The sequence below is a fragment of the Pan paniscus genome, chromosome 13 (assembly GCF_029289425.2).
Source record: "Pan paniscus chromosome 13, NHGRI_mPanPan1-v2.0_pri, whole genome shotgun sequence".
NCBI classification, from domain to species: domain Eukaryota; kingdom Metazoa; phylum Chordata; class Mammalia; order Primates; family Hominidae; genus Pan; species Pan paniscus.
This window is the reverse complement of record NC_073262.2, coordinates 104,484,141-104,497,255: the sequence shown is the minus strand read 5'-3', so window position 1 is coordinate 104,497,255 and position 13,115 is coordinate 104,484,141. Positions and strand designations below refer to the sequence as shown.

Sequence of the window (13,115 nt, the reverse complement as noted above, 5' to 3'; positions counted from 1 at the left end):
CCGTCCAATATCATAGTCACTACTCCAATGTGGCTACTGAATCCTTGGAATGCAGCTAGTGCAACAGAATGGAATTTTAAACTTAATTTAAGTAAATTAAGAAGTTAAATAGCCACATGTGGCTAATGGCTACTGTATTAGACAACATACCTCTAAACACCCCTAAACATTACCTCCCCCCAACTTTTTTTTTTTTTTTTTTTTTTGAGACGGCGTCTCACTCTGTCTCCCAGGCTGGAATGCAGTGGCACGATCTCAGCTCACTGCAACCTCCGCCTCCCGGGTTCAAGCGATTCTCATGCCTCAGCCTCCCGAGTAGCTCGGACTACAGGCACATGCCACCACGCTCGGCTAATTGTTTGTATTTTTAGTAGAGACGGGGTTTTGCCATGTTGGCCAGGCTGGTCTTGAACTCCTGACCTCAGGTGATCTGCCCACCTCGTCCTCCCAAAATGCTGGGATTACAGGCGTAAGCCACCGGGCGCAGCCTAGACATTACTTCCTGTGTTAAAGATCTGAGCAGAGAAGCCAGAAGTCTGAGAAAAGGTGAATACATATTGCTAGGGGACAAGGGAAGGCGCAGAGGCCATGGGTGCTATATCGTCAGAAAAGCCAGAGAGATATTCAGAGAATTCAAGCCTTGCTCAGCCCTCGAAAGAAAGGCTGGTGGGGTGATAGCAGGAGGCTGGTGAACTATCTTCTGCCATGGGACAGGGGCAGCTGCAGCAGCAGCAGCATGGAGTATTAAGATGGTTCTCAGGTTGAGAGTTGCCATTTACTTTGGAAGCTGATAGTGACATGAAAGAAAGCCATGGGGCATGCTAAAATCCACATATCTCTAGGTAGAGGGGAAGGATCCTGACTATACTGCACGTCTTGAATGAAGTGATAAACAGTAGTTCCCTAGAACCTGTCTCCAAAAGGTTTCAGGTTATACAGTGCTGTTGAAAATAAGAGTGGAGGGTGCAGATGTCCTGGAGATACCTGTCCCTCCCAGTGAAAGATCTCTGGTAGTTCACAGTTCTATGTTCCTAACCTATTTTACTCTTTGTACCCTGATATTTTATTCTACGTGGAGGCTTTTTAAAGGAAATGAACGGTAAGAGTGAAGAATTCAAACAACTTTTGGTTAAGTTAAATTCTACCATATTTTCAGGGAAAAACAATGTTCGAGTGTTCAGTCAGGATCTTGGCCAGTGAAGCTCTTCCACTTCTCCCCACCTGCAAGAGTGTGTTTTTCTTTGACATTTGAGCTCGTTTCCCCGTCTCTGATGTTTTCCTCATTGCCCTTTTTGCCTCCTCACTGAAGCAAAAAGAACAGAGCCTCGGCTAATTACTCTCAGATCAAATAATACTGGTTATTGTAATTGGTCATTGTCCGAAAACACTGAGTTCTTCTTAGCCCGGAGGTTGCCTGGCACAGCTTAGTTAGCTAACTATTCCCGGAATGTCTCTATTATCTGTTTTACTTTGCAAAAGAAACTAGGGATTTGTTGAAAGCTGGTAATAAAAGTCTGCCCTGGTCTGAGCCGAGACTGCGTAGAGAGGGCCTGGGAAAGCATGACCCCCATGAATCAAGTTGCCCCCCCTCCAATAGCCACTCAATGATGTTATTTGGTTTCTCTGTGTCAGAGAATAATAAACCCACTAGGTTCTCTTGCAGACCAACACTCCCTGTTCTCAGGGCCTGGGGCATGGCTGAGGGACACAAAACAATTTTAATGACCAAACTCACTGAAAGTAGAATGGTTCATAGAGAAAAACTAACAGACTCTCAGGGGTCTGGCGCTCCCAGAGGCATCTTCCTACAGCTTAGAGCCCCCACATGGAAGTGCTCGGGGGCTGCTGTTCAGTGGACTGAGATCCAGGGAAATGTCTCTCCAATCCTGCTTAAAGATCCCTTCCTGAGGTAGTACTCACCTGCTCCAGACAACGTGAAGGCTTCGAGGCGTAGGCAGTGGGAACCATTCTGGGAAGCATACAGAGGGCGTTAAAAAATAAAATCCACCCGAAAACCCTGTTGCCAAATATACTGTTAAAATTCTAAATGCTCTTCTTGGCTTGGTTTAAAAAAATGATTCAAGTATCAGGTAGGCTAATGTGATTTTTAAAGCCTCATCTCCTGCTGAATTTTTATGATTTGGTGAAAGGTCACTATTATGGGTTGAATTATGTGCTCCCAAAATTCACATGTTGAAGTCCTAACCCCAACTACTTTAGAATATGATCTTATATGGAAATAGGGTCATTGTAGATGTAATTAGTTAAGATGAAAGCATTAGGGTGGGCCCTAATGCAATTTGACTCACATCCTCCTAAAAAGGCAAAATGTGGACCCAGAAATAGACGTGCGTCAGAGAAGGTGAGGCGAAGAGACTCAAGGAGAAGACGACCATCAACAAGCCAAGGAGAGGGACCTGGGACAAATTCTCCCTCACATCCCTCCCACGGAACCAACCAGGCCAACACCTCAATTTCAGACTTCCCAGTCTCCAGAACTGTAAGACAATAAATTTCTGTTGCTTAAGCCACCCAGTTTGTGACTTTGTTACAGCAACTCCAGCAAACTAATACAGTCAACATATTCAGTAAAGTCAACAAATATTTGTTTAACATACACTGTGTGCAGAGCATGTACCAAGTGCTGGGAAGAATACAAAACAGATCAAAAGAAACCCCACTACCTCTGCAGAGCTTACAATTCATTTGGGAGAACAAGTATACGCGCGTGAAATGTGATGAATAATGAGGCAGTCTTAAAGACTCAAAAGTGGTTAAAAAAAAAAAAAGTCAGGGGAGCCAGGCGTGGTGGCTCTTGCCCATAATCCCAGCACTTTGGGAGGCTCAGGCTGGAGGATTAGTTGAGACCAGGAGTTCAAGACCAACTTGGACAACATAGTGAGACCTGTCCCTACAACAACAACTGAGCCTGGTGGCATGTGTTTATAGTCCCAGCTACTTGAAAGGGTGAACTGGGAGGATCACCTGAGCCTAGGAGGTTGAGGCTGCAGTGAGCCGTGATTGTGCCACTGCACTCCAGCCTGGGAGACAGAGCAAGACCCTGTCTCAAAAAAATAAATAAATAAAAATAAAAATAAAAAATAAAAAAGTAAGGGGAGCTAATTTTATATGTCACTTGTGGTAAAAATGGAAGTGAATCCTGGCTTGAATATTCCAAAATAGGTGATAATAAAAATTGGAGCACTCTATAACATTTATATTTGGGTGTATGTGTTTCCATGATTCTTAGTATTGATACCATTTAACCCAAACAAAAACCATCCTAAAAGGGAATGATTTCTGATTCACTCAAGAAATACTAACTGAATGCTTCTTCTATGTAAGGGCTGTAAGAGGAGCTGCAGGGGAGGCAAGCTGATGGATGCTCTTTATCAAATTTCCTTTATTGTCCACTCCAAATTGAGAAAATAATATTTCAACTCTCATTCAAAATGGTATTTCTGCCTTATATTTTTCTTAGGCCTGAAATGTAATTATTTTGTTTGTTAGTTTGTTTAGAGACAGGATCTCACCCAGGCTGGTGAGTACACTGGCATGATCATGGCTCATTGCAGCCTAGAACTCCTGGCCTCAAGTGATCCTCCCACCTCAGCCTCTGGAGTAGCTGGGATCACAGGCATACACCACCACATCTGTTTTTTTTGTTTTGTTTTGTTTTTTAATTTATTTAGAGATGGGAGTCTCACTTTTTTTTTTTTTTTTTGTCCAGGCTGGTCTCGAACTCCTGGCCTCAAGTGTTCCTCCCACCTTAGCCTCCCAAAGTGCTCGGATTACAGGCATGAACCAACGTTCCCAACCATTATTTTGGTTTTAAAAATCTCTTCCTCCAGTTCTTATATAAATGGAATAAACCAAGGCTGTTCATCACAACAAAGAATTTAATCATGGTTGGGCAAAAATTAATTTGATAATACTCATCTGTTCATGTTGGCATGCACATAGATCTGGAAGACTACTCACTAGATAGTGGTGGTGGTTACAGGGGCTTACCCTTTTTCCTTCTTTGCCCATTTTCTCAAACATTTTTGAAATAAAGCATATACAATATTATTTTGTAATTTCAAAAGGAAGTTCAATGAAAATTTGAATTCATAGTGCTAAGAGTTGTAGAGTGAAAGGAGTGATCAAAGAAAGTGACTTCAGCTGAGTTTTCGAGGTCAGGTGCAATCAAATGTGGACCTCTCTGCTGGCATTTTATAGTCCCAGGTGGGCACTAAGAGAAGCAATTGTCTATACAGGTTATTTACTCTCTGTTCAGTATGATTTTGCCTAAGTTCAAAATAACCAGTAAAGATAAGAATATCTGGCATTTGTTTAGTATGTTTCTCTTCAAACCACTTTCTGCTGCCTATTTACAGCTCTTCCCTGGCCAAACAAAATCAAAATATTTCCTCATTCAGTCATCTCCCAATTTCAATCAACAAAATGAAATCCATTTCCATCCTTTCCCATTTTCTATTTTTCCCTTCTGAAAGGTCTATGTGCTGTGTTTTTGGCCTTCAATATTTTAATACTCTTTCTAACTTGAGTGGGGTTCTTGTGGCACGTGGGTTGGGGGTTAGCTGACTTAGGGTTTCAATACAGACTCTGCTGCTTCAGTTTTGCTGAGACCTCATGTAAGATACTTTGACCATCCATGGCAACCCTCAGTTTTCTTTCTTTTTTTTCTGATTTTTTTAATTTAATTTTTTTCATTATTGTACTTTAAATTCTAGGGTACAGGTGCACAACCTGCAGGTTTGTTACATAGGTATACATGCGCCATGTTGGTTTGCTGCACCCATTAACTCATCATTTACATTAGCTATTTCTCCTAATGCTATCCCTCCCCCTGCCCCCCACCCCATGACAGGCCCCGGTGTGTGATGTTCCCCGCCTTGCGTTCAAGTGTTCTCATTGTTCAATTCCCCCCTGTGAGTGAGAACATGCGGTGTTTGGTTTTCTGTCCTTGCGATAGTTTGCTCAGAATGATGGTTTCCAGCTGCATCCATGTCCCTGCAAAGGACATGAACTCATCCTTTTCTATGGCTGCATAGTATTCCATGGTGTATATGTGCCACATTTTCTTAATCCAGTCTATCATTGATGGACATTTGAGTTGGTTCCAAGTCTTTGCTATTGTGAATAGTGTCACAATAAACATACATGTGCATGTGTCTTTATACTAGCATGATTTATAATCCTTTGGGTATATGCCCAGTAATGGGATTGCTGGGTCAAATGGTATTTCTAGTTCTAGATCCTTGAGGAATCGCCACACTGTCTTCCACAATGGTTGAACTAGTTTACACTCCCACCAACAGTGTATAAGCATTCCTATTTCTCCACATCCTCTCCAGCATTTGTTGTTTCCTGACTTTTTAATGATTGCCATTCTAACTGGTGTGAGATGGTATCTCATTGTGGTTTTGATTTGCATTTCTCTGACGACCAGTGATGATGAACATTTTTTCATGTGTCTGTTGGCTGCATAAATGTCTTCTTTTGAGAAGTGTCTGTTCATATCCTTTGCCTACTTTTTGATGGTTTTTTTTTTTGTAAATTTATTTAAGTTCTTTGTAGATTCTGGATATTAGCCCTTTGTCAGATGAGTAGATTGCAAAAATTTTCTCGCATTCTGTAGGGGCAACCCTCAGTTTTCTCAATGCAAATTGAAGGTGGTATTCACCTGAAGCGAACCAATGAAATAATGAGTGCAAAATGCCTGCTCTGGACCATTAAACAAAATAAATCCTATCTGCTTTTCCTTCCTCTTTCCCTTCCTTTGAAAAGTTATGGGCAGTATAAACAATGCGTGGCCAGGCACTTGGACCCAGGACCCGGGTGAACCCACACTATGCCTCTTACCAGCTGTGTGACCGGAAGATATTGCTTAACCTCACCGGGCCTCAGTTTTCCCACCTGCAGAAGAGGGATAGTAATAGTTTCTACTGCATAGAGTTGTGAAAGTAGGATAGTAAATGTAATATAAAAATTTCTTCACTCTGTCTCTTTTTTTCCTGCTTCTCTCCCTTTCTGACATAACATCCCTCTCTCTCCCACTCAGGTGTTCCTGCCTTATTGTTAGTTCTCCTTGGAAACCTCCTCTAAATGTCTTCTACTAAAATTCTAACTTGCTCCAAGCCCCAGTTCCTCTAAGTCTGACTTGATTTCTTCTGAGTCCTCAGTGTGGGTCAGTGGTGTGTTTCTTAGCTTGGTAGTATGGTAACATGAACACAAGCCCAAGCTCAAGTCTCCTTTTTGCCACTTACGAGCTTTGAGACTTTAGGGAAATTGCTTAGCCTCTCTGGTTAAATAATTGAGAAGTTTCCAAATCTGTAAAATGGGAATCATTTTCCAGTTGCTGGGAGAATTACAAAAGATTAAGCACGTGGCCAGTTGTAGGGGCTCAGTAAGTGTTAATCTTATTCCTTTTCTTCTTTTGGTTCTGACCTCTCATTTTGGAGAGGTAGGTTCTCAAAGGGAGCTGCATACTGGCATCGTCTGGAAACCTTTACGAGAAAGGAAGCCCTGAGGTTTGATTCAACTAGCCTGGGAAGGGTCCAGACATTGGTTACTTATTGTACTGTTATTATGAGTTTCTTTTGGTTTTTGAAAGAGGTTCTCATTCTGTTGCCCAGGCTGGAGTGCAATGGCATGAGCATGATCACAGCTCACTGCATCCTTGACCTCCCGGTCTCAAGCCATTCTCCTGCCTCAGCCTCCTGAGTAGCTGGGATCATAAGTGCACACCACCACTTCTGGCTAATTTTTAAAATTTTCTGTAGAGATTAGGTCTCCCTATGTTGCCCAGGATGGTCTCAAACTCCAGTTTCCAGCAATTCTCCAGCCCCAGCCTCCCAAAGTGTTAGGATTACAGGCATGAGCCACCATGCCTGGGCTGTTATTATGTCTTCAATGGTCTCCAGAATTTTCCAGTGAGGAGCTAAGGCAGAGGACCTTTGGTCTAGCAAAGAGGGCAGGGTCTATCACTCACCAGCAACTCAACAAACACTTCTCTGAGGCTCATTTCCTCATCTGTAACAACTCAAATGAGGTTGTTGTAAGAATTTAATTAATCAATGTATATACATGTTGCAGAACACAGTGTCTGACACATACTTAATATGTTTGTTCAGGGATGTGAGAGAGGAAGCATGACAAGGGAAAATTCAGTTCTCGTAAATTCTGCCAGAAAAGGATGACCTGTAATAGTTGCCCCAGGACCCCAGGAATAACAACATTTTGTACTTGAGTCCATGTTTGGGGTAGAAGGATTGTGCTGACGCCCCTCCCACCTCTATTTTGTAGCTACATTAGCTGAGACAGGAATGGATGTGTCCAGGTCAGTCAGGGAGCTGCTATTAAGCAGAAGCAAAGCCTGTCGCCTGTTTGTGGCCTGCCCTCCCACTCAGGCAGATAACCTGAGGCTGAATGACCTTGCCTCTCTCCCATTGATTTTTCCCAGTAGGTAAGCTGTGAGTGATCAGTGAGAGAATGATCCACAAACAGATAGGCATTTCACACAGCACCATTTCAAGAGGAGTCTGGTTTCTCTGGCTTCAATAGCCTCTAAAAATAATAGGTCTGGAGGTAGCTTGTTTCCCTTCTCCTTCCAAAGACAAGAGTAAATCATTAGACCTGATTTTTCTCCTTCTCATCCCTCTGCAGTTCTCTCTAAAAAAGTTCTCATTTGAGTTCAATTGGAATTCGAGGTAGGAAAAGCAAAGTTGCAAAAGGAAAGTAATAAAGCAGAGCATTTAAATTTCCAAACTAAGTGGAGTGAAATCAAAATGAGGGCAGAACTGTTGCTACCATAGTAAAAATAGTCCATTTTTCATAAATATTTAATAAAGCTCATTTCACAACGGAATTCAAATCTGGTAACCTTAGTCAACAGAGATTTGTTGGTTGATTTAGTAAAACATCACTGCACCATTCTGAGTCTCAGCTCAAGGTAAAACATTTTCTAGTTACTATAGTCTTGCCACAATCACCCTAAGGTTATCTTATAGTGCTGTCTACTGAACTACACCTCTGGAATTTCCTGAATACAATGCATTCTTGAGATACCGTATATTTAAATAGTTGATAATGTTGTTAGCCTTATTTCGCTATCTGAAGCAGTAACTTGAAAACTGCACTGCCAAAATCTGTAACTCTTTTTCTCCTACGTGCCCTTCACCCTCACCCCAAACACACACACACACACACACACACACACACACACACACACACATTCACTCATGCCCTCAAAACTGTTTGCTTCACTCTTCCTCAGGTAGCTGGCTTGGAAGTTTCTCTAGCATTTGGCTCAAGGCTTCCCAAGCTTTTTTTTTTTTTTTTTTTTTTTTTTATTGTTGAGATGGAATCTTGCTCTGTCGCCCAGGCTGGAGTGCAGTGGCACGATCTTGGCTCACTTCAACTTCTGCCTCCCAGGTTCAAGAGATTCTCCTGCCTCAGCCTCCCGAGTAGCTGGGACTATAGGCACACACCACCACACCTGGCTAATTTTTGTATTTTTAGTAGAGATGGGGTTTCATCATGTTGGCCAGGCTGGTCTTGAACTCCTAACCTCAGGCGATCCACCCGCCTCGGCCTCCCAAAATGCTGGGATTAAGGGCGTGAGCCACTGCACCTGGCCCTTCCCAAGCTTTAGAGTCCCCTTTGAGCATCATCAGGATGCTCTAAAAGCCAGTGTCCTCACTGAGGGTGCTCCTTGGCATTGTTCAACCTTGGTCCTCCAACTCATATTTGTAGCGTATCACTTTTCTAATTGTGAATCAAAACTTTCTGTGGATTCTGAGAAAATATCCCATCCGCTAAAGCCTGTTCCTGAGGTCTCTGTAAAGGAAGGAGAGACCAGGCCTTGCTCCTGGTGGATGGAGAAGGTGGAGGGAATGGGCATAGTCAGGACTCTCCCCTCTCTTAGAGGCAGGGCTATGACTGAACTCTGTCTACCCCAACAAATGATTTTTGACCTATGGCTTGATCATGCTTTTCAGTGAGTGTTGTATTTAATGAGGCATCATTTGACATTGACCACTCCTTGTAGTCTCCACAAATATTGAAGGGCCACCGCATGCAGCCAATGAGCTCAGCATTGAGAATACACAGGCATGGAACCCAGCCCTCTTCCAGTGAGTGCTGGGCGTATGATTTCCATGGTATTGCTAGGATTACCTACTAGTCTCTTTTAGCTCCTCTGGCTGTTCCTTCTCAGCTTCTAAAGACTCCCTTCCCTCTACCCAGTCCTGCAGTACTGGCCCCACAGGGTTCCCTCACTGTCCTTTCTTCTTTCTCTACACTCTCTCCTTTGGGCAACTAAATTCACACCTGAGGCTTTAAATACCGATTTAAGCATGTGACTTCTGTATTTCTAGGCTGGACTTTTGTACTCACAGTTTATATTTCTACTTGCTTTTTAGATATCTCCATTTTGTGGTTCCACAGATACCTTAATCTCAAAATGTTAAAACCTTATACTCATTACCTTCTCTATAAATCTGTTCCTTCCCCCTTCTGTTTCCTTTGAATAAAATAGCAGGGGTGGCCGGGCACAGTGGCTCATGCCTGTAATCCCGGCACTTTGGGAGGCCAAGCTCACATCTCTTTCTTTAAAAACCATCCCTAGGGCAGGCACGGTGGCTTATGCCTGTAATCCCAGCACTCTGGAAGGCCGAGGTGGGTGGATCACTTGAGGTCAGGAGTTCGAGACCAGCCTGACCAACATGGTGAAACCCCCGTCTCTACTAAAAATACAAAAATTAACTGGGCATGGGGCCGCACGCCTGTTATCCCAGCTACTTGGGAAGCTGAGGCACGAGAATCACTTGAACCCTGGAGGTGGAGGTTGCAGTGAGCCAAGATCGCGCCACTGTACCCCAGCCTGGGTGACAGAGTGAGACTTCATCTCAAAAAATAAATAAATAAAACTATCCCTAAATTCCCCAAATTAAGAGGGCCGTTTCCCTAGTTCCTTCTTTTCTTTTATTTTCCTGTTCTTTCTTGTCATATCACAGCCAAGTCCAAGATTTCCCTAGTTTCTTAAAGATCCCCAGGCAATGCTGCTGTAGTATACTTCCCACATTGTATTATTTATTTATTTTCCCCTCTAGACTACATTCCTGGAAGGCAGGTACCAGTGTCATATTTATTTTTTACTCTCTCAGTCCCTAGTACGTAGCATTCAATACATATTTGCTGAATAAATAAGAAGTAGATGGTTGGATGAAAAATAAAAATGAAATAAATATATTAAACCTTACTTTAAAAACGTTAAAGTAACTCAGGAGAGCCCACTTGTGTACCTGCTCTGTTTATGTGTGTTTTTTTTTTTGTTGTTGTTGTTTTTCTGAGATGGAGTCTCACTCTGTTGCCCAGGCTAGAGTGCAGTGGCATGATCTTGGCTCACTGCAGCCTCTGCCTCCTGGGTTCAAGTGATTCTCCTGCCTCAGTCTCCTGAGTAGCTGGGATTACAGGTGCCTGCCACCACACCTGGCTAATTTTTGTATTTTTAGTAGAGACAGGGTTTCACCCTGTTGGCCAGGCTGATCTCGAACTCCTGACCTCAAGTGAACCGCCCGCCTCGGCCTCCCAAAGTGGTGGGGTTACAGAAGTGATCCGCCCGCCTCGGCCTCCCAAAGTGCTGGGATTACAGGAGTGAGCCACCACACCCAGCCCCAGCTCTGTGTTTTACAGAGCTTGATGGTGCAAAGCACTGGCCATAAACATGGAGAAGGAGGCTCTGGTTTGAGCCATTTACATGTTATTTGGCACCTTGAGGCAGGCCTCTTGTATTCTTCAACTTGGAAGGAAATTTTATTTCTTTTTAACATTAAGAACATTTATTTATTATTTTTTAATTAATAAATTAAAATTGTATATATTCTTGGGGTTTTACTTTAGAAAAAATACTTTTTACCTGCTTTCACTCACTTGCAATTTTTCCTAATCTTAATTACTTTAAGATCATCTACTCCTCCCTCAATAAAAACTAATAATTGACACCAAATAAATTAAAGATGAGAAAACTAAAAATAAATGTAGAAACTAGAAGCAACCATTAATGAAGATCAAAGTGGCTGTGTATCTAAATTAATTTCACTGACTGATTTGGGGGACGGGTTAATAAAGATGTTAATAGTAACTCCCCAGGAGCTTTCAGCAGCGCTCCAGAAGTGAGACAGTAATGAGCCCAATCGAGGTTCATAGATTCAGTGAACGCCAGTGGCTTCATTAGCCGTAGCGAGGGAGGCTGCTGGAGTCCCAGGGTAGGAACTCCACTCAGATTACACTCCTGAAATATGTCGCCAGGCTCACAGATTCTAAAATCAAGTCTGGGTGGAAAGACATAATCATTTGGAAATGAACCTGCAAAAGTTTATGGCCAGTCCCCAGTCTAGGGCACTGTTTTAATTACCAAATCATTATATCTGCCCTTTGATAATTAAGGTAAAGTGGAATACGGCTACGACCCACTTGGAGTCCAACAGGTGTGGATATTCTAGGTCACCCCCTTCCTGGTTAGGTGACCCTAGGCAAGTCACATACCTCTCTCAAAGCCTCAGCTCTCTCATCAGTAAAGTAGGGTTTACAACATTGTCTCTATCTGATAAGGCTGTTGTGAATCAAAGTAAAGTAAAATATGTAAAGTGTCTAGCTCATAGTTAGTCCTCAATTATTATTACCATTAATAAGGTGAATAATAACTTACATGTTCTTCTTTGCAAAGCAGACAATAAGAATTATTTAGAGTCCAAGAGGGTGCAATTGGAACTAGAACTCAGGTTTTCTAACTCTTAGTCATTGATTTCATTTCACAAATATCTACTGACTACTTATTCTGTGCCAGGTAGGGGGCTTGTGTAAAATACTAGAAGCACTAGAAGTGGTCAGGTGTGCTCTGTAGAAAACTTCAGCACTCTTTCCACTATACCATGTTTGGGTGAAATTAACAATGGTAACGCTAATGTTGTCTGTGATTTAGTAGCCCTTACTGGATACCCATTATGTAGCATGTAGATGACAAGGATTCTCTCAGGGAAAGGCCCTGTGGGTATAGAGTGGGCAGACATATTACTGCAGTCTAGGTGTGGGGAGCAGAATGGACCCATCACCAAATAAGAACAGCCTTAACGGGCACACAACTGACTTAGGTAGGCGTTTGAAAACTCAGAGTCAGCTCTTAGGATGTGCGGATTCAGGCAAGGTTTAGGCCATGCAAGTAAAAACAAAAGTCAGTTCTGGTGCCTGGAGGTATTTCTGACCTCTAGAAGAAAGCCAAGATTTCTAAGGGAGCAGAGATAGCATCAGTTCTCACACACCTGTCACTGGGTCTGAACCATGGCAAGTCACTGAGCAGCTGAACTTCCACACTGTGTAAAAAACCAAATGGAGGCAGTGGCTCACACCTGTAATCCCAGCACTTTGGGAGGCTGAGGCAGGTAGATCACTTGAGGTCAGGAGTTCGAGACCAGCCTAGCCAACATGGTGAAACCCTGTCTCTACTAAAAATACAAAAATTAGCTGGGTTCAGTGGCGTGCGCCTGTATTCCCACCTACTCGGGAGGCTGAAGCAGGAGAACCGCTTGTACCCAGGAGGCGGAGGCTGCGGTGAGCCGAGATCATGCCACTGCACTCCAGCCTGGGTGACAAGTGAGACTTCATCTAAAAAAAAAAAAAAAAAAAAAAAAGAAAAACAAAAAAAACAAACCAACAAAAAAAAACCGAATGGGAACTTTTATTGAGCACCTACTAAAAGTTAGGCACTATAGCAGATGCAATTCAATATCATTTATTTTTCAGACTCATCCTGCAAAATGAGACAGAGGGATACAACATGATTAATGAAAGGAGAACAAGGTTTGGATGCAGATTTCAGCCATTTCCAATAAGTATACACCTCTCTGTGAGCCTAGGAGAAAGCCTCTGTTTCCTCATCTGTAGAATCGGGCTACTCCACCCAGCATCGATCTTGGCAGGCAGTAATAGGATTAGCAATTGTGTATGTTCTGTGTCTGGCACATAGGAAACACTTTTTCAATGATAGGATTTCTCCCATTTTGCAGATTACAGAACTAGGAAATAAGTAACTTCCTCAAGTTACCCCAGAT

The 13,115-nt window shown here is 42.7% G+C and overlaps 1 protein-coding gene across 2 annotated transcripts in view; it reads right to left on the bottom strand.

The window, feature by feature from the left end:
• Positions 1–13,115, bottom strand: part of CDK15 (cyclin dependent kinase 15) — an 89,605-nt gene that overhangs the window by 22,105 nt on the left and 54,385 nt on the right. For both annotated transcript variants that reach the window (XM_024927937.4, XM_057301473.1), the window contains exon 11: positions 1,921–1,969. In XM_024927937.4, the coding sequence (XP_024783705.1) occupies positions 1,921–1,969 (49 nt within the window). The remainder of the gene's footprint in view (positions 1–1,920; positions 1,970–13,115) is intronic.